Source organism: Notamacropus eugenii, chromosome 5 (genome assembly GCF_028372415.1).
Source record: "Notamacropus eugenii isolate mMacEug1 chromosome 5, mMacEug1.pri_v2, whole genome shotgun sequence".
NCBI classification, from domain to species: Eukaryota; Metazoa; Chordata; class Mammalia; order Diprotodontia; family Macropodidae; genus Notamacropus; species Notamacropus eugenii.
In genome coordinates, this window is record NC_092876.1 from 272,687,842 (window position 1) to 272,710,373 (window position 22,532).

The window sequence follows — 22,532 nt, forward strand, 5'->3', positions numbered from 1 at the left end:
CAGTACAATGCATGTCAAGCCAGGTTAATAGAAATTAAACCATAGACACATGCACCCTAATTTCATTTGTCTGTTTCTTAGAACAGACTGTTTTAAATTGGGGTTTGTGGAGTTCACAAGATATATGTGCATGTATATATATGTACATGGAGAGAGTATATTATATATACCTACATATACATATATACAGAGATACATGCACACAGATACATAAATTTATATGTATATAATGCATAGATGTATATGTGGATTTACTTATGCACAATATATATGCATGCATATATAGATATATACACACACATGTGTATATGTGTTTCTTTTAACTATCTAGTTATTTAGAATCTCTCCTTATTAGAATAAAAGTACCTTGATTACAGGGACTATTTTTTTTTACCTTGCTTTGTATCTGCAGTGCTTCCCAAACTTTCTGGCACATATTAAGTTCCAATTAAATTCTTGGCAATTGACTGACCTTTGTTAGCTGTCATATAGTCTACAAATCCTATTTTATTTATTCCAAACCTTGAACACTGTAAGAACTTAAATCATACCCAGTTCATAATAAAATCCCAAATAAAAAGTTACTGAATCCTATGCTTTTCCCTAGTGAACAACCAATAAACACAGAGGGATCTTGCATACCCTAAGCCATTCAGGTGATTGTGTGACATGAAAGATTTGATGTACTGACAGCTACTATTGGTGAAGCCCTTAATGATTCCTTTTCAAATATTCCTTTTTAAAAGTCTTTGATTCATGTATTGGTTTCACTCATAAAGATCTAGAAAAGATGGCATAGGGCTTGGTGGCTCTTGATATTCCATAAGATAGGGAGGTGAGGCTATAAAGTAATTCATTTGAAAAAGATCTGGAGGATTATTGGACCCTACAGTAACATTAGTATGAGTCAGCACCGTGAAATCACAGGTTAGAAAGTAATATAATCTTAGGCTGCATTAATAGAGGCACATGAGAGACATATAAAACAAGGGAGGTCATACACTTGTTGTCTATGGCCATGATCAGACAGCATCTGATGACCAGAAACATTTCACAGTGGAACTGCTGTCTGGTAAGGTTATGTTCCCTACCCACACCCTCCCCAAAGTTCTTCAAGCAAAGATCATTTAGGTAGTTTGTAATGGAAGCTCTTGTTCAGATGCAAGCTGTATTAAATGGATTCTAACATCCAATACAACTCTAAAATTCTGGGATTCTTTGCTTTTGTGACATTAATTTGTTAAAGCTAACATATAGCCTTGATTTTTATTATTAATTGGCAAATTTTTATAATTTCAATTTTGTGTCTTCTACTAGTCAAAGGCTATTTTATGCCACTTTGTTGAACTGTGTTGAGGGAATGATATTCTATTGCAGTGTTTAAGTCCTGTTTTATTTAGACTTTTCTATTGTACAAAAACAAGTGTGAAAATAAATAAAAAATCAGTATTTGGTTGCCAGAGTCTTAATATTCATCCTTGTCTAGAAACCTACCTAGGTAATGCTCTTCTATGTTCCACAGAGAAGCTAGAGAATTACTTCTCAGGTAGGACCTCAAGTCCAAATGTTTGCAAGTAACTTGAGAACAACTTTTCAGAGAGTAAAGAATGAGTCTCCAGAAAGATCCTCAAGGCTCCCCAGAGAGAACACATTGTGGGGTGGGAGCTGGCTTTAAATTCATGAAGAAAGTACTTTAAAATAAGCAAAACAGGATACATAAGTACTCGTTGTACGTTACATCGTCAAGTCATAAAAATTAGCAAACAAAGACATGGCTTTCCTCTCAGCATCAGTCTATATGAGTATGGAAGGATGGAGAAGTAAATACAGAGTACTCCCATATGTGCCCTTAAGAACAGTATCTCAATTGTTTACTCTTCTTTTTCATCCAAGCGAGGAAGCTCAGGGATCTTGAGAGTAACCTCATCCCAGAGGACCTTTATTCCAATTTAAGTTCTCTTTCACCCACTTCTTTTTGTTATATCAATTATTCTCTTCTTGTATATATATATTAACCACCCTTTCCCACTCTGAAGTAAATGCTGTCTAAACTCCTTGAACTGCATTTTGTGACCAATATCTCCAACCAGTTGAAAACTAATGAAAAATGGGGGCAGGGGAACCCAGATATTTTTGACCACCAGGAAGAGCCACAGACTGTGGGGTGAGTCTTCTCTTCATATGACTTTTTTATTAAGTTTTGTACACCTCACATTGTTGCTAATTTTCTCTGCATTCTTTGACTTATTGTCCACTGTTCACAGAAGGCCAAATTTCATAGACCAGGAAGTTACTTCACTACCAAAAATAAGTAAATCAATAAAATCAGAATTTGGAGGAAATAACTGTGCTCTAAGTGTGAGGTTGAAGAGATCCTCAATGATTAATTTAAGATTCTCAAGAATGGGTATGCCTTATCATCATAAGAAATGTACAGAACCTTTGGCAAACTAACAGATATGATTGTTTCTCCTCAGACTTTTAGATTTGCAGTCCTGTGAGTCCATTATCCTATTTTCCTTCCTATTTATTATTTGGAATTACAGCAAGGCAAAATGAAATGATCATTAAAATCAAGGTCAAAAGAAGGACATCAGTCCTACTGATTCAAATTTCTATAAGTAGTTAACATCTCTGAGCCTTAGTTTCTTTATGGGGGAAATGAAGATAATGCCCATAATGCATAGTTCCCAGGAAAATTGTGTGAATTCTATGAAATAAAGGCTACAAAACTATTCTGTAAACTTCACACTGCAAAAATGTGATAATCTAATCCTATGAAATATCAAACTTTCGCTCCCTTCCCCTTTCTTAGAGAAAGTTTCTGTTATAAAAACACTGATCTAACAATATAAATCCTGATGACAATGAAAAACAAACTGATCAGTGATTCTGATGTTCATTATACTAGTCAACTATTTTCTTTGTCTTTAATCTTTAATAGTTTAAAATATAATTTTTGTAACCATAAGCTCAGAAATTTCCTAGGCATCTGCTGCCTCTTCACATAACAACATTTTATCTTAGGGTCTAGTCTGACTGACTCTGTATTCCTTGATTTTCCCTCAAAAAAGAGAGTTTAAACATTATTCTCTTTTGCCTGAGGACCTTTTCTCTTCCCTGAGTTTGATCAATTTTGAGGTGAAACCTTTTGGTCAATGTGGCTTTTCAATATTTATCATGCCATAAACTGTCCTGGACAGAAACAGAAGGGATAAGGCATCAGGAGACATAGTTTTATTTCTGATTCTGCCACTAATTTTCTCGAGTTCCTCAAATAAGCCAGTTCCTTTTCTCCATGGGGCCAGTTGCCTATTTGCAAGAATCATAATACTCAATTAGATGACTTCTGAGGTCCCTATGAGTTAAGATTCTCTGATTTTGTAACTTTCCCATGATTGAAGAGAAGGGACAAATAAAAGAACAAAATGTGTCTTATTCAAATAAGAATGACAGGGTTAATTTAGACCCTATGGAGGATGTAGTAATGAAAGAAATGTTAACTAATGGGTGCTCACCCTAGCCATTAGTGGAGGAACTCTGTATTGCCACTGCATTAATATTTGATATCTCATAGTTTTAGAATAGAGCCAGGATTAGGATATGACAAGATGGGTACATGTGTAAACAATTGAGTGCTCTCTTGATGATGACCAGCATGGAAGCACTATTCTGCAGGCTTTATGGAAAACCTCCATCAACAAGACTTAGTCATGGAGAAAACATTTTATCTTGAAAGGATCTCAGAAAAGGAAAAGGACAAGGGTAATTAAGGAGAGTATTTTGTAGGAGACTATGAGAAAAATGAAAATGAGTCTTCCTGACTCCAAGTCCTGCATTCTATCCACTATGTCACCTGAGGTTGGTGATCTTTCACAACCCTCCTTCACTCAAATCAAAGTCAACTGCAAGTCATGTCACCATTTCCCTGATGTCATGATCCTCTTCAAAAATGAAGGAGAAACACAACCTGTGAGTAGAATGAGCTGCCTATATCAGGACCCAACTAGTTGGGTAACTCAGCTTGTCGTCTCCCTTTCCTTCTCCCTCTCCCTTTCACTCTCCTTCTCCCCTTCCTCTCATTCTGCTCTCCAAAGGAAGATAAATTTTGATGACCAGAAGCTGCCCAGTTAACTTGGGGTTTATTGACTAGATTTGTTCCTTCCTCCCTTCCTTCCTTCCTTCCTTCCTTCCTTCCTTCCTTCCTTCCTTCCTTCCTTTTCTTCTCTTTTTCTTTCTTCCTTCCTTCCTTCCTTTTCTTCTCTCTCTCTTTCTTTCTTTCTTTCTTCCTTCCTTCCTTTCTTTCTTTCTTTCTTTCTTTCTTTCTTTCTTTCTTTCTTTCTTTCTTTCTTTCTTTCTTTCTTTCTTTCTTTCTTTCTTTCTTTCTTTCTTTTTTTCTTTCTTTCTTTCTTTCTTCTTGCACAAAACTTTAAAATCCAGTTCACCCTGAAGCTCATATATTGGATCAGACTAGGTCCCTACCCAAGCTTCACTTAATGCCTATATTTTGAGCCCTCCTGGCTCAGAACCTGTCAATGGTAACTGTTTCTCTTGGAAACAGCAACCCTGAGGGTCTTCCCCTCCCAGTTTGATGACAAAGATGTCATTTCTTCGAGGGAGGTCTATATAGAGTGAACCCTGTGGAGTAAATCTCACTAGGAAGTATGTTCAATACTAGATTTTGGTTTCTTTGTTTGGGCACTCTGTCCTATAGAGTATATTACAAATGAGATTTAAGTCACTTTGTTGATTCAACTATGGAGGTACCTGGCAATCTAAAAAGATGAAATCCTTCTCCAATATCCATTTATGTCTTAGTTCATGGCAGTGGGATGCCATTCCTATCAACACAATATCCATTGCATTAATTCTCCTTATTCTGTTCATACAGACATCAACGCTAAGTCAGATCCTTTTTACCTTTTCCTTATCCTATTGTAATAGTCTCCTAATTATACTCAAATCATATTTCCCAAGTCTGCCAAAGTGATTTTCCTAAAACAATAGTCTCATCTTATCTCCCTCTGGCATTTAAAGTTTTTCACAACTTGGTCCAAACAAACTATTCTAGACATATTACATATTTTCTTCTTCATATGTTTTGCAGTCCATGCAAAGTGACCTTGGGATGGATAATGGTGCACAGCACTCCATTTCTCATCTCCTACCTTTTAAACAAACTGTCTTACATTCATGGAATTAACTCCTTTTTTAAATCACTGCTTCATAGAACCCCCAGTGTCCATACAAACTCAACTAAAGTGCTACTTTCTAAATGAAATCTTTCCTGACCCTCACAACTGCTAATTCCCTGTGCAGTGAATCACCTTGGATCTATTTTGTATATAAATTCAACTGGCATGAAGGGGCTAGTCCTTAGAGTATACACAGATATACCCTGCATTGTTTCATCAAACCACTTGGAAACTTAAGGGCAAGTCTACTTCTAGTTATACATGGCTGAGAGCTTTAGGCTGTGTATTAATAATGAGTTACCTAATTGACTGCTGAGCCAGAAAAACTAATAACTCAGGGATCCTGTAAAAGCAAGGTACAGAACATTTCAAATCTTCTTCCTTCCTATCTATGAGATGTGAGGACTATTTCATTCTGGCCTTGACACTTAGGTGGAGGCAGTTGTCCCCTCTCACACCCAGATTCCATGTGACTATAAGCACAAAGCCTCATCAGTCTCTGTATCTTGATATTAGGTAAATGAGCACCTAAGAATAACTGGAGAATTTTGAAAAGTCTAGAGGCCCCGGGTAGCCTGTGAGTTAGCAATTGCAATGTTCTAGGATTGGCAGTGGGTCAGAGTAGGAAAATTTTCTACAGCAGGAGTTGAAGAGACTCATCAAAGACAGAGAGAACTGGAAAGACAGTCATCTAAAATAATGTGACTTCTGGTGGCATAAAGTGCCAGCTATGCATTTAAGATGGGGGAAGACCATTGGATTCAACTGAATTTCCTAGACAGAAGAGAGCCAAAAACCCAAGGAAAGCTCCATCAGAATTCTTTCAAATTCTCTCCTAACAATTGTATATTAAGTTTGTACCAACTCTCCCTGATGATTCCATATGTATTTGTAGAAGAGGACACCCTAGCTCAAGTGCAGTTATGTGAGTCTCCTGGTTGATTCCTAATGAGAAGTATGGTCTGATGGAGTTGCTCCTGCAATCCAAAGGATAATACCACAGAGGTAATCCTAGGTTCTCCTCCACCCCTAGGTACTCTGTGACTAATAGTCTGGGAACATGAGTAGAAGTTGTGTTTTGGGGGGAATTTATTGATAATGAAAAGTGCATTGGATTTGGACTCAGAGGACCAATGTTTAACTTCTGAACTTCTTATACTGTGCAATTGTATATGGTTAAGAGGTGAAATGAACTGTATAGGTTAATAAATCATTTTATATAGGGCGAAACCGACAGTAAGAAAGCTAAATAACTCCCTTAGCAAGTGTTATTAAATAATACACTTAACAAGTATTAAAGAATATAAAGATGGATCCGTCAGTGTCAAATCCAGTAGCTTTACAATGCCCTTCACTTCTTCCTTTTAACATTCTCATTATGAATTTCCTAACCTGTAAATGAAGCTGTTGGATTGAGTTATACCTGAAGCTAGTGAGTTCTATCTCTGACATTGTGTAATTTACATGGTTGTGGATCTTTTTGGACTGATATTTTCTTCTTCCACTTTAGGTAAAACACCTACAATCTAAATGGAAAGGAAATATTAGAGCTCTGTGGCCACATTCATCCTCATGGGGATTCCACATCCACCAGAACTGGACACCACCCTGTTTGGAATATTCTTAGTGATCTATGTACTGACTCTGGTGGGAAACCTCCTCATCTTGACAGTGATCAAGGTAGATAACCACCTCCACACCCCCATGTACTACTTCCTGGCCAACCTCCCCTTCATTGACACATGTTTTTCTACTGTCACCGTACCCAAGATTCTCATGGGTCTCTTATCTCCAGAGGGTGGGGCCATCTCTTTTCAAAGTTGTGTAGCTCAGCTCTTTTTTTTTCACCTTCTGGGGGGCTCTGAGTGCTTACTTTATACAGTCATGTCCTTTGACCGCTTCCTGGCTATAACTCACCCTCTGCGCTATGCCGCCATGATGAGTGGGAAAACTTGTGCCCTTCTAGCAGGAGGCACATGGCTCTCTGGCGCCCTTCTCTCTACTATCCAGACTACCCTGACCTTCCGTCTTTCCTATTGTGGACCCAATCAGATTGAGCATTATCTTGGTGATGCACCCCCCATTCTCAAATTAGCCTGTGCAGATACCTCAGACAATGAGACGGTAATTTTTCTTAACATTGGGGTACTTACTTTTACCTGTTTCTTCCTGATTTTTCTTTCCTGTATGTCCATTGTCCGTGCGATCCTGAAGATCCGCACAGCACAAGGCAGATACAAGCCTTCCAGACCTGGGCCTCCCACTGCGTTGTGGCTCTGTTTCTTTTTACCTTGTCTTTTCATTTACCTGAGACCAGGCACTGAAGATGCCGTGGATGTAGTTGTTGCTATTTTCTTCACTGTGCTGACACCCATGTTGAACCCTATGGTGTACACACTGAGGAACAAGGAGGTGAAGACAGCTCTGCTCAAGTTACAAAGCAGAGTTTTTGCTAAAAGTAAATAGATCATTGGGGGCGAGTGGGTTGGTCATGTCTATATTTTCTGATGTGTGTGTGCATATATGTATATGTAAATATATTTTGCCAGACTTCATTGTGTTTTCTTTCTTGAGTCGGAAAAATCACTGCTATTATAATTCTAATGATGACTCTGTGGTCTTTTAACACATTCATGCTTGTGAATTTTATTTGGAAATATTAAAAGAATGGAAATTTGGAAATAAGAAAAGTCAGGGTAAATGAATATCCCATTCACTGAGTTCCTCATGGATATCTTACAGAAGGTATGATAACAGGATTGAGGAACTCATCTGATTATTGAGAAGCAGCAGTGTGGTCATCATGAAAGGACTTATTTACATGGAGAGAGAAATCTTAGGATTCCAGCTGTGTCCCACACTGCTTTAGAGATTTGTATCACATTGCCTTACTTTTTGGAGTCTCAGTTTATCATCTCCAAAGTGGTAAAAAATAATATTTATTTTCTCCATTGACATTGGATTTTTGAGGAATGAGATGTGAACTGTGAAATGAGATGTTTATACCATGTACTCTGAATATTAATAATAGCAGCTGACATTTGTACAGTGCTTACTATGTGCCAGGTACCACGCTAAATGCTTTACAATTGTTATCCCATTTGATCTATATGAGAACCTGGGGAGGCAAGTGTTATTATTATCCCCATTTTACAGATGAGGAAACTGAGGCAAGTGGTGGTTAAGTGACTTTCCCAGGGTCACACAGAGAGTAAGTATCTGAGACTGGATTTGAACTCATGTCTTGCCGACTCCAGACCCTGAACTCTATCCACTGTTTCACCTAGCAGCCCCATGAACATGTCAGCTATTGTTGTTATTATTTCCCAGAAAAATATATGGGAGCTATGAGAAAGATTAGAAAATGTTTCTCATGGAGGTGGAAGGAAGATATCCCTACACACCCTATGTGTTTCTTCTCTTAAGAGGAATCACCCTTATGGGGCTGATCACAAAACATTGGACTTTTGAACACCTCTGGTTAGGAATAAGAACAAGGAATCCTACTTGAAATGGAAATTGTATTAAAAGAGATTAGATTTCACAAAAAAATATGTGAGGACAGTTATCTCTGGCAAGGTATCCTGTGAGTGTCTCCTCAACCCTCTGAAGAGCTGATAACATATCTCTAGAAAAAATCATGCTTAGCTCTGAACTTTTAGTAAAAAGTCTGTTACAAAATAATTTTGAAAAGGAGGGGACTGTATAATTGACTGCAATATGGGAATGTATTCAAGGGCAGACAAGGGGGCAGGAGCAGGAAAAAATATAATCCCAGAACATTTAATGTATCCTTGCTATGGGAAAGAAGGGGCTCCATTAGCATCTATATGCAGTTTAATTCATAGTAGAGAATTATATTGAATAATGGAGGTGGGCTGATTAGCTTGGAAGTAAGCTTGGGCAATCCTTTTTTGTTTTGCTTTATTTTTTTGTGTTTCTCCCCCTGAGTTTATAGGTAAACACCCAGCTCCATAGTTCTGCATTCATCTCCACTGTCTTCACACATTATGTCTTGGGAGAAAGGAGAAGAAAAGGGAAAGGGAATAAACATTTATTAAGTGCCTACTATATGCCAGTCACTGTGTAAAGTGACTCTCATTTGATCCTCACAAAAATCTTACAAAATTTGTTCTATTATTATCTCCACTTTACGGTTGAAGAAACTGAAGTATATATGAGTGACTTGACTAAGGTCATATTTCTACTCTATATCTGAGGCTGTATTTGAATTCAGGACTTCCTTACTTCAGACTCAGCACTGTCTGACCAGCTGTCTCTTGGCATTGGAAAGGACTCTAGATATCATCTGATCCAAACCAACCATGAACAAATTGAATTGCTTTGTCTTATCTCTCTCACTTTATTGGGTAGATTGGAGTTAATGATATGAATCAGCAAAGACACTACTCTAAATATTTTCATACATCATCTGCTATTGATCCAGATGAACTGAGAAGTATTAGGGCCAACTTTCTTTCCCAAACCACGACTTCTCCCTCAGTCCTTTGATTGTCTGATATAGGTTCTGGACTATTCTGGTGTCAGTCTCCTTATCCTTGCATCATCCTCAATTTGGAGTTAGTTGCCACCCCTGTGGAGCCACTGACAGACCCCACTGAGTAATTAGAAATTAAACTGTTCTCAGGTGTCCTATTCAATTTCCTTTTTGATGCTGAGATCCTGTGGTGGATTTGTCTCACTGTGTCTTTCAGGGATTTAAGGGTAGGACCTTGATTCCATGTACAGGTCATCAGAGTTTGGGATATTCCCACACTAGAAAATAAGATAAAACAGATCTTGGCAGATTGATCCTTGTCCATATCTTCCTCCTGTTCTCCCATGCCCATCTTCTACAACTCTTTTTGTTAAATGACATTTAGGTAGGACTGAAGAGAACCAAAAAATTCATAGATACTGAGGACTGACCTAGGTCCTCAAACTTCTTGCACAAATGGAAGCCCATAGAATATGTTCTTGTGATTCCTTAAGCCTAGAAGCTTTCACTGCCTCTTGAAATTAGACAGAGAGAAAGGAGCAATAGGGATCACCTCAGGCCTCCCTCATTCCTGCTTTCCATTTCCCTTTCTCCTTCCCAAAGAGTCCTGAGTTCAACCTCCACAGTGATTAAAGAGACTCCTAGAAACTGACTTATGGTGAATTGGGCCATGAAAACAATAGCCTCATATGCTGGAATGCCATTTCAAAGGGAATTGGAATGGTCTTTGTGGAAGAAAAAGTAAAATGTCACATCCACTTACCAAAGAAATGATCCATTGTCTTCATACAGGCATAGTGTGTGATGAGCATTCTGCACTGGTTTTTCCCAACAGGTCAGGCAGGGGTAAGACATTCCCACACTGAGCTACAGTCATCTGATCTCAGACATTTTTCTAGTCTACTATCATTTCAACCTCCTTACAGTCTCTGTTACCCACTTCACAGTAGATGAATGGCTCTGGTTATGAGTCAAGGACAAACACTTGAACAAAAGTGGAAGGCTGAAGAAATATATCTTCTCTATGCTTCAGGTCCCAGATATGTTTTTCCTGCTTGTGTCCAAGTTTGCTTATTGAATTAAAATTTAAATGGCTACCACTGATCTGGGGGATTAATTTGGCTGTTAAATATGAGTGAGTGATTAATATCTCTCCAAGAATCAAAAAGTCTAATGCAGGCTGAACTTGGACTCAGGCAGACCTTGGTTCAAATCCTATCTTAAATCTTTGCTAGCTGTAGGACCATGGTCAAGTCACTTAAACTTTCACTGGCCTCTTCTTAGAAATAGGGGCAATAATTTCAGTAGTTCTCACAAAACTCTTAGTAAAATTTGAACTTCAATGATAGTAATTATTCTTAAGGGGATAGTCATTGCAACCAAATGCAAAAAGGGCCACTGGGAGATGAAAGAGGGTTTTTAAAAAGGGTGAGAATGAAATTGAGGAGAGATAGAATATTCAAGACATATTGATGACTAAAAAACAATTAATCATTCTTTCTCTGTGTTTGCCTTTGTTAATCTGTCTCTGCTTCCATTAAGTCTGTCTTTCACTGCTCAGGTAGGAACCCAATCTGCTGTAGTACCTTCCTTAGGGATGATTTTACCTCTTTGTTCCTCAAACTATAGATCAAAGGGTTCAGCATGGGGGTGACCAAATTATTCAGAATCTGAACAGTGGCATTCAGCCAAGGATTGGGGGTAGGCTGTAGGTAGATGAGGACCACAGGCATATAAAATAGGAGGATGGCTGTGAGGTGAGCACTGCAAGTGGAGAAGGCTCTACGTCTGCCCTCAGCTGAGCGTATCCTCAAGATGGAGCAAACAATGCAACTATAAGAAGTAAGGATGAGAAGAAAGCAGCTGAAAGGCATGAGACCCACACTAATGAAACCCACCATCTCCAGGGCTGAGGTATCTGCACAGGCTAACTTCAGCATCACTGGGATATCACAGAAGAAGTATTCCACCTTATTGGGTCCACAGTAGGGCAACTGGAAGGTGAGAACAGTGAGGAAGGTGGCCTGAATACAGCCGAAAAATGAGGTCCCTATGGCCAAGATGGCACATACCTTATGGTTCATGATGACTGTGTACCGAAGAGGGTAACAGATGGCAACAAAGCGGTCATAGGCCATCACAGTATATAGGAAACACTCAGTGCAGCCAAGGAAATGATAGAAAAAGAGTTGGCATACACAGCCCCCATAGGATATGGTATGGCTATTCCCAGAAAGGAAGAATAGCATCTTGGGGGAACTCACTGAAGGAAAAAATATGTCAAAAATAGACAACTGGCACAGAAAGAAATACATGGGGGTGTGAAGACGAGAAGAAGAAATTATGGCTAACAGAATAGTTAGGTTCCCTATTAAGGTAAAGAAGTAGAAAGATAAGAACACAAAGAAGAGTTCAATCTCCATCCCTTCTGTGTGGGGGATTCCTAGAAGGATGAACTCAGTTACCACTGTATGATTCTTCATCTCCAGGAAAGATTCAATACTTAGTGGTGGGGCACAGGGTACCAAAGGATGGGTACAGACATCAGAGATGCAAAATGAAGATCAATAGCCATGAAGAAAATATACCTGTTAAAAGATACACATAAATATACAAATAAAACCACTTTGGGCTTTGAAATGGAGGTTTTCAATAGATTTGACATTTGACTAACATACTATATTATATTGCTTTAAGGGGACCACCTGCTCTCTCATATGACATGTCATTTGAGAGGAAACATGGAACGATGTGTTCTGGACTTGGAGTAAGAAAGAGCTGGGTGTGAACACTGCTTCAAACACTTATCAGAGGTAGATACTTAGACAGTCTCAACTTCACTTTCTTCATCTATGAAATAAGGATAACATCCACCAAGTCATTTTGGGGATCAAATGTAAAGTGCTTTGCAAACTCTGGCGTGCTATTTAGCTGTTGCTATTATTATTATATCGCTATAATTAGCTATTGTTATAATTAATTTTCACAACGGCTCTGTGATGGAGGTAGGATGATTATTATTATTTTGAGTTAACAGAGAAGGAAATTGAGGCTCAAAAAAGTTCAAAGATTTTCCCAAATTTATTGACTTGATAAGTGGTGAAAGAGGCATTTGAAACTATATTTTATGACACTAAGTTCTTTCCAATATCCATTGGGTAGATTCACAATGGAGTGAAATCAGTCATCTCTGCAAAATGAGCCTTCCACTATTGGTTTCGCTTTTTTTTTTTTATAAACTCTGATAGTAGCTGGTTTTTCCCATCATTCCTTCTATTAAATACATAACAAGACAGAAATGATCAATTTGGGAAAGAGCCATGGACAATCCAGACAAATAGTTTGCTTTTGACAGTGATATCAAGGATGGTTTGTGGTACAGCATGACTGTGTATAATATGACATCAGCTTTAAAAGCTTAGAGCTGTGTTTGATTAAAGCACTGGAAAAGATTTAAAACTCCTCAGAAATGGGAAAAGATTGTAATACACTTAGAAGGGGTGAAAGATATTCTGAATCTGAAGAAATTATTCAAATAGCTAGATCAAGACAAGGCATGCCCTTCCACATAACTGGAGTATGGTACTGTCTTCTAAGGTAAATGTGTCAGTTATTATCACTTTACCCCATAAATTGAAGGCAATTTGACCTTCTTTATATTAATTTTTATATTAGATACTTTTTATTTTTTAAATTAATTTTAATAATTTTTCTAACATCTTCATTTCCAAATATATCCCCAATTCTTTATGATAAAGAATAAAAATAGAGAAAAAAGCAATTTAGCAAAACAAAGCAACACATCAATCAAGTCTGATGGAGCCTGGAGTGTTCCCTATCCATTGCCCAACCCTCTGAAAAAATCGAACCAAGATTCATTCTCATATCTCTTTTTCAAGATAATTCCTGGTCATTTTGCACAGTCTTCTGCTTCAATTTTGTTTTTTGGGTTTTTTTTTTGTGATTTCCATTTACATTGTGTTAATCTTCATTTATATTGTTTTCCTAGCTGTTTACTTTATTCTTACTTCCCAATCTTCCCTGTATTCTTTGCGTGATTACATTCATGTACCACAATCTGTTTAATGTTTCCTCAATCAATGGATCCCTACTTTGTTTCCAATTCTTTGAAATGAGAAGTGATGCTACTGTAGTATATCTAACATGACATTTAAAAAGTTCAAGACATAATTTCTGGGTAATTAATCATTTTATTAATCATGCTAGCATAAAATTAATTAATAACAGGGATCAGTAATTTTCTCTTATGCCAATGACTGCTCATAGAACCCACTCAACACTTGTATGCCTTTGGAAGAATGGTTGTTCCTGAGCGTGGTAATCAACTCTAATTTGTTAACAAGTAATGAGAGAAAAGGAACATTACAATGAAAGATGAAGCTCTTCTAATGAGGGGCTGGGTGATTTGACTTTGATCATGTCATTATTTCCAAATCACCTCTAGCACTGAGAGATCTGCCCATATCTGTCTGAGTGGAACACAGTGGGTCAGAATTCACCTTAGATTAAACTTTTTATAAGGTTTTCTAGTTGAGTGAGGCAACAACTCCACCTAGATAAGATAGTATAGGTTGGGTAAATTTTGGGGGAAGTTCAGGAATCTTCTCAATATTTTTTAATTTAATAATCATTTTTCTCATTCCCCATTTGATTCCATTGAGAGACATGAGTCTTTTCAATGAATTATAGCTGAAATGACAAACACTTCATTTCTAATAATAGGGCTTATGATGGGAAACAACATGAGGGGAAAAGGGAAAAAGATTGATCAGACTGATGAAATCAAAGAGGGAAGTCTGCTGTGTTAAGCAAACTTACAGATAAAAGGCACATAGGAAAAATCAAATAATAAAAAATAAAGAAAATTGACCCTTTCATAGAAGTCTCATCTCATATAGTAGTCTGCTTTTCTGGAAACATCTGATGCAGTCTTCTGCTTTTGAGTCTCAGAACAGTTTCCAGATGACTGGCTTCTCTGATTCAGGTCACTTGGAGAGATCTTCTTCTCTGTTAAAAAGTCCTCTGTTAAAAAATTATCCTACAAAATTGGTCTTAACAAAATTTTAAATTTACTTTGTGAATAACCAAATCAGATGAAAGCTAAAATCTTGCCCCAGCTACTAGAAAATCAAATTTGGAACCTTTTATATCAGAGACTTTACATTTTTAGGTTAGCCAGTTTTCATGTTGATAAATCCAAGAAACTCAGATACAAAGAAAAAATTAGAACCCAGTTTTTATACTTAGCATTGAGCATTACTTCATTACAAAAATGAGGTTCCAGTGAAGAATTATTAATAGAACACTTTTTAATAAAAAAAAGATGGACTAACACAAAAGAAATTTATTTAAAAGTTGCCAGATTAACTTCAATTGTAACAAAAGATTGGTTCCAGGATGGTTCTGAATTTTGTTTTTGCCTGAGTATTCCTTCCTAAAAGTATTTCTCTTTCTTAAAAATAGCTTAAAATTTATCCTGATGTTAAAAAGATAATACTAGACTTTCATGAAGAAAATTAGTTGGAAATCTCTAAACTGACATATTTCTTATTCAACCCTTAAAGCAAAAACAAATCCTTAAAATTGGAATTTATCAAGACTAAGTTGGTGCAAATTGTCTATATCATAAATCAATCCCAAAAATACCATAAAAATAAAATAAATTTCTAATTACTACAAATTCCTAATTACCAACCCCCACTAGTCAAAAAAGTATTTGCAATGAGCGGGAGATTCTGTTTTTTTCTAAGTGAAGCAAAGCCAAAAATATACCCAATTAAATTAGTTTTATCACAATAACAAAGTTTACAAGTTTTTAACAATTTTCAATATCCTTTTCTTCATTTTGTCTTCTTTTAGGGTATAAACTCATTGTGGTATAAAATATATCACTAGAAATCAAGAAAATAATTACATTCTGGAATCCTACATAGGTAGTTCATTTGAATCCCTAGAAAAACAATACTGGCCAATTGCTATAAATCTCCAAATTAACACACACACACACACACACACACACACACACACACACAAATAACCTTAGATGATTTTACAAGGTCTTTTCTTTGTTCCTTTTACCACACATTAATCAATTATCAATTTTCCTTTTAAAATATCTGCATAAATACTTGATAGCTTTTACCATTATGACAGTAACTCCAAATAACTTAATTAACAATCTCTTAATTGCCATAAGTGATAGACAAATAATTTTTGATGAAACTTCCCTCTTAAATATATAGGTAAACCTCAAAGATTATTATTTCTTAATTATAGTACTTCAGAATATTATGCATGTGGTCAACAAATCTGATAAAATTACACAACAGTTTTCAGACCTTTGTTCTTTTACCTTTTCTAACAGTACAATTCTTAATCTAACAACATATAGATTATAAGAGAAGTTGCTTTTCTACCACTGGTAACGATGGTTCACCAAATTTCACAATATAAGAAAATTTAGAAACATAAAAATACTATAAACAATATTATATATTTGAAATCTGAAACAAATCTATTACCAATCAAGTAGCCAGCATTCGGTGAGACGTGTTTCCAAATTACTGTACACAGAAAATCATTCGTCTCATCACCAGTGGCACAGTATAGTGACCACATCTAAAACTCCATATAAAGTTACCAAGTATGAAGCAATTACATCTAATTAAATAAAAATAGTTAATATACAGCATCTGCCCTATACCAGGCACTGTGTTAAGCACTGTATAATCATGTGATTCTGGAAACTACCCTGGGAAGTAGGTGACATCATTATGCCCTTATAGAACAGTAAAGTGAGGTAAACAGATATAAGACAACTTGCTTGGGATCACATGACTAATAAATTTCTTAATGCCAAATAACAAATTTCTTTTATATTAGATTCTGATTTGCCATAATTAACCTAATAGGAGAACACACTCAGACTACGTTCTGTTTTCCTTTAGAACAGATTTTGGCTTAAATCAAATCAAGTCAAATCCAGATTTATAATCTTTAACGGTAACATTTAAATTTCTAAGACCTGGCTACTGTTAATGATTCAAAAGAAAAAAAGATTATTATCCATAACTTTGTGTGTGTTTACACGTGTGTGTGTGTGTGTGTGTATGTATATGTGATAGGTGGTGACAGTTTCCAGCTCTGTATAATTTTTCCCCTACTTCCTCAAAGAGCTGGATCAATTCTCAATCCCTTACCTCCTTTACCTAGTTGAGACTTCAGATAAGGGGCTGGACTAAGTATTCAGCTTCCAATTTCCACATACTCATACTTAGAAATACATATAAAATTTTACAAACAGCTTGAATTCACAACTGTTATCATTAGGTTAACAAAGTATGCTGAGCTAAAATATTATGAGATTCTAAAACCTAAGGTATTTGAATGAATGGTAGCAGGGCATGGCCAATTTCACCAAGATTTAATTAAATAATATTTAATTTAAATACAAAAAAAATTTAAAAATTTTAAACAATTGTCACAGATCACAATAATCAATATTTTTTATCATGTCTAAAATGTATATGCTGTTAGATTTAATATGGGCTTCCTACAGATTAACCTGAAAGGTGGGGGTGGGTGATCAAGAACTCTTAGGCTGAAGTTGACTAAAGACTGATTTTTTCAAGGGAATAAAAGATATTTTCCTTGCAATTTCTGGTTCTTAACTAACATCAAATCATTGCACCTTAACCTAAAGCAAGGGGTTAGATTGTGAAATCTTATAATATTGAGACCCTAACTCAGCTACCAATCTGCAAGCACACAATGTTACTGATATTTTTTAATTTTATAACAGATTTACTTATGTCTTTTAACAACTAAATCCATAACCTAAAAAAAAAAAAATGAAGAACAAATTCTTCTAACCACATTTCTAAAAACAATGAACAATCAAATTAAAAATTAAATACCTAACATTGGTATTTTTTAAAAAACACATTACAAACCACATAACTGAAGTAACTAACTTGGCTTAAAATCACATAGCTAACAATCTTCCTGACCCAAATGGTATGACAATAAATTTCATTTAAAATAAGACCAGAATAAATTCTTATCACACCTGGATCTATTTTCCAAATAATATCATATAGAACCTCAACTTCTAATTTCAATTAGTATTATATTTTACACAAGGGTTATTTATTTGAAGCATTTTATATTATACAATTCACTACTTCCAGCTACTCCACTGTTAAACATTTTAAAAGTGACAGTATTTAAGAAATTTTAATTATCACAGTTGTGAACACAATGCTCATCAAATTTCTCCAAACCTCCTATGTCTGTATTGGTTTTCAAATCAAGTTACAAAATTTTCAATATATCTACTTATATAAAGACTAAATTTGCCTAATCTTCTCAACATACTCAGACCATCTGTCACATGGGCACCCAGGGCAACATTCCCGGAACAACAGGAGATTGGAGCACATGTCTTCCATTTTTATTGCTAAGCTTGTTAACAGTTTACAAAAGGCTTGACAGCCTAGATAACAGGAGAGATCTGTTACGTTGTCATATTAAGTCACACTTTCCTTTCTTTCCTGGTACTCTTCACTTCTCAAAATCTGGCAAGAGTTGACACTTAATGATTTACAAATCATGAGAGTTGTATTTCTCTCACACCTTTGGCCAACATTACTTATAAAAGCACTTTCACAATGTCAATGTACATTTTCAACATCAATTGCTGAAACACTAACATGATTGTATTTAAGACTATGATAGAAAAACCATGATCAAAGTTCCTTAAAAGATTAAAAATAAAAACTTTTTTAAAATTGCAGTTTGAAACACATCAGATATGCTGTGTGAGGGGAGGAATCCCTTCTCTCATTCCACCTTCAAATCTATAAACACAATAAAAGACAGAAAGAGAACCCAGAATTAATATTACCTCTTTTAAAAAATTATATCCTGGGGGAGACTCACCTTGCTTTTTCAGTTCCCCCACTTAACAAATGAAGGCCATTATCTTAACGATTCCCACAGAGGTAAAACAAAGATACAGATAAAAAAATAACACACATCAAAGTAGAGATTAAAAATTACTTCACTTACTTGGGAGTCCTCTCTATTCTCCTGTTTCACTTACTTGTATGCTCCCTTTTGTGCTTACTACAGACTTTTTTTACTCAGTTCCACATCCAATCCTGCAATTAAATTTAACTACCTAAAAACATCCTTCCCAAATCTTTTAACTTTTACAAGAGTTGATATCCTCATAGCTTGTCTTGGTTTCCCTTTCTGAAATCCTACCTGCAAGAAATTTTGGACCATGCCTATTTAATAGTAGGATTGAGCTGCCCAGGCCATGATCTCAAAATAAACCCTGAATTTCTCAGGCAGCTCACCACATATCTCTGCCAGATCAGCCCCCAAAACTCAGTTTAAAAACAAGACTTCTCTCAAAGACTTCTTTGACAGAGGCTTCCCACAACTTGTGCATGACTCAATATACCCCCAATAACCTGGCTTGAGAAGATCTTACCAATAGACCTTAATCTTATTGATCACTGCTTTACTATTGAGAGTGAAAATTAGAAAGCTGCAGCTCAAACATTTAAAACAGACAAAACATACACAGAGAAAACCTAATTACTGATAAAAGGGAGAGTCATATCACAGAATTCTAAGAAAAAACTTGCCCATGTAGAGAAATTCTCCATCCGGGTCCAAGACATTGAGAAATATTTTGTTAAGAATATGGAGTGCAGAGCTCTGGTCCCTTCATCTGGTCACCAAACTGTGACATATAAAAACTATGAGACATAATTTCTAATTAATAATTTTATTAATCATGCTAGAATATAATTCATTAAAAGGTCAGTAACATTCTCTAATGCTAAGGATCCTTTATAGAACCCACTATAATGGTAATTTAAATGGGGAGATTTTTCCCATTGGTTAACAAGCCCAAGTGACCTGCCTGGGTCAAATCGAACCCTGAGTCATATGAGTCTGAGTCACATGGAGCTTGTGGTGGAAGGAGTTTGCTGTATGGGTAGAACAGGAAGAGGCAGAGCTAGAGCAGAGCTGAGAGGACATTAGTCAGAGAGCAGTCAGAGGTAGGAAGGATACAGGCTCCTGGGTAACATGACTGAAAGGACTTTTGCGATTTGTTTAATGGAGCAGCTTTGTGGAAAGTCTAGCAGGGGGGAGGCTTGGGGATGGTGTTGTTCTCTGCATTGTTATTGTATATAGGTTTTTGTTGCTATGATGGATTTGGCTTTCTGGCATCTGAATAGATGTTTTGGCACTGTCTTCCATGTGGAGAGTCTGTTGTGTTTTGTGATTCAGAATTGTGCTGGCATATTCATGGCTGCCATAGGCACTACGAATATCACATTGGCCCTACACCTACTCAATGCTTATATGCCTTTGGAGGAGTGGGTGTTTCAGAGGGTGGCAATCAGCTCTGATTGGTTATCAAGTAGTAAGAGAGAATGAATATTACAATGAGAGATAGAACTATTCTAACAAGGGGCTGGGTGATATGACTTTGATCATGCCATTTACTTTCAAATCACCTCCAGCCTTGAGCAATCTAGACAAAGGATCTACACCCCCTGCCCAAATCTGCCTAAATGGAGCACAATACTCAGAGTTCACCTTAGATTAAATTCTTTGTAAGTTTTTCTAGTTGGGTGAGGTGACAACCTCACCCAGATAAGATAGGGTAGGTGGGGCAAAATTTTGGGAAAGGTCAGGAAATTTATTATTTAATAATCATTTCTCTCACTAAACTTTCTATCTTTGACCTCAATATAATATATTCCTAGCAGTGAGTTTGCTAGATCAAAAAATTATGGAACTCTTCCTTAATTTCCTAACATAAATTCAAATTGCCCAGAATGACTGGACCAATTCACAGCTCTCATAACAATCCATTATGGTACTTGTCTTTCCAGCACTCTCCAACATTTGCTTTTTCTACCTTTTACCATCCTTGCCAAAGGTGATTTGAGATGTGTGAGATTTTTTAAATGCCCTGAAAATCTTTTGATGTGCATTTCTTTTATAATTATTAATTTGGATCAGTCTTCAGTATTGTTATAAATAGTTTTGTGATTCTTATTCAGAGGAATTGTTTGTTCATAACCTTTGTCTACTTATCTGTAGAATCATAGAACTTGAGTGGTTAAAGGAACCTTAGGGCCACCTAGTTGAAATCATACCTTAAAAAGATCTAATACCCCTGAGGAGTCAGCCTGAAGAGCTCCCAGGAAGAAAACCCCATCATCTCTCTAGGCAGCCCATAATACTTGGAGATACTTCTAATTGCTAGGAAAGTTTTTCTAATAAAGAGTCTTAACTTTCCTCTTTGAAACTTCTACTCAGTACTCCTAGATCTTCCCTTTCATGCCAAAGGAAACAAGCCTCGTCCCTCCACTACATGACAAAGTTTCACGTACTTTGAAACAATTTAATAATTCATAAATTATTATTATCAGAGGAGATTAATTATTAATTATTTATATTATTTATAATTATATATTACAAAATGTTATATAATATACAATGTTGCAAAATATAACATAATAATATATAATGCATAGTAGAATTTAATATATTTAATAACATATTATACAATAATTATTATATGGTTTTAATCATTATATAATAATTAATCATTATGATTATTAATTATTATAATGATAATATTTAATTAATTATTACCAGTAGGAAGATTTTGCCCTCCTGAGTTTTCTCTTTTCTAGACTAAAGCTACCCAGTTCTTTCAATCAATCTTCATATGACATTGAGTTAAGACCCTTACCATATAGGTTGCCCTTCTCTGGACATACTCCAACTTATTAATGTTCTTCTTCAACTATGAATCCCTGAACTGAACATGATATAGCTGAGGACTGACAAAGGCAGAGCACAGTTGAACTATCTTAATCCTGGAAGCTATGCCCCTCATAAAGCAGCCCCAAAATTCCATTGCTAGCCATATAGTCCAAGTAGGTCAAAAACATAAGGGTTGTATGCATAGCAAAATATTCATACCAGTACATTTTATGGTAGGAAAGAACTAGGAAAAAAGTAGTTGTATGGTAATTGGGAAAGAGTTAAACAAATTATGGTACATAGATATTATGAAATATTAATGTTCCATTAGTAATATTGAATATGAAAAATTCAGAAGCATAACGAGGCTGATGTGAATTGATGCAGATCAAGTAAGAACTAGGAAAGCAATGCATACAATGAATACAATACATAGAATGAATACAATGCAACTAAAAAGGACACTTGGAGTTGTGAGAGAACATTGTTCAAGTCCCTTCTCTCATTTTTAATTCTATGAACCTGGCAAGTCATTTCATTTTTCTAAGTATCAATTTCCTTATCTCAAAAGAGACTAATTATTCTTATATTACCCACTTCACAGTGTTGTGGGGAAAACATTTTATGAGCCTTAAAGCACTATACAAATTTGAGCTACTATTGTCAGGAGAGGTAGTATAGTATAGAGACCTAGTGTTAAAGCCAGGTTCAAGTCATACTTCTGACCCATAGTAGCTGTGTGACCTAAACAAGTCACTTAACTTCACAGTACTCTAAGGTGGCAGCTCATTAAGACTATAAGTTCCAGAGTAGCTACTATCCTGCATTAATAGGAGTTTTCTCACCTGAAAGTTCTCTATAATAATGCAATTATAATTCTAGTATTATCCAAAATACTCATATGATTTTAAAGTTAGAAGAGACCCAAGTCTACAATTAAATTGTCTATGTCAATGAATATATAAAGGATACTGTTCCTCACTATAATCAGGGATAAGCAGATAGAAAGAATGGAA

General features: G+C 36.0%; 1 protein-coding gene and 1 pseudogene across 1 annotated transcript; one reads left to right on the forward strand and one right to left on the reverse strand.

Annotated features, from left to right (window-relative positions):
• Nucleotides 1-6,725: 6,725 nt before the first annotated feature.
• Nucleotides 6,726-7,708, forward strand: LOC140509156 (olfactory receptor 10G9-like; annotated as a pseudogene).
• A 3,535-nt stretch (nt 7,709-11,243) lies between these two features.
• Nucleotides 11,244-12,188, reverse strand: LOC140506084 (olfactory receptor 10D1B-like). The gene has a single exon (XM_072612854.1). The coding sequence runs from the start codon at nt 12,174-12,176 to the stop codon at nt 11,244-11,246; it is 933 nt and encodes a 310-aa protein (XP_072468955.1). The 5' UTR covers nt 12,177-12,188.
• Between the last annotated feature and the right edge of the window lie 10,344 nt (nt 12,189-22,532).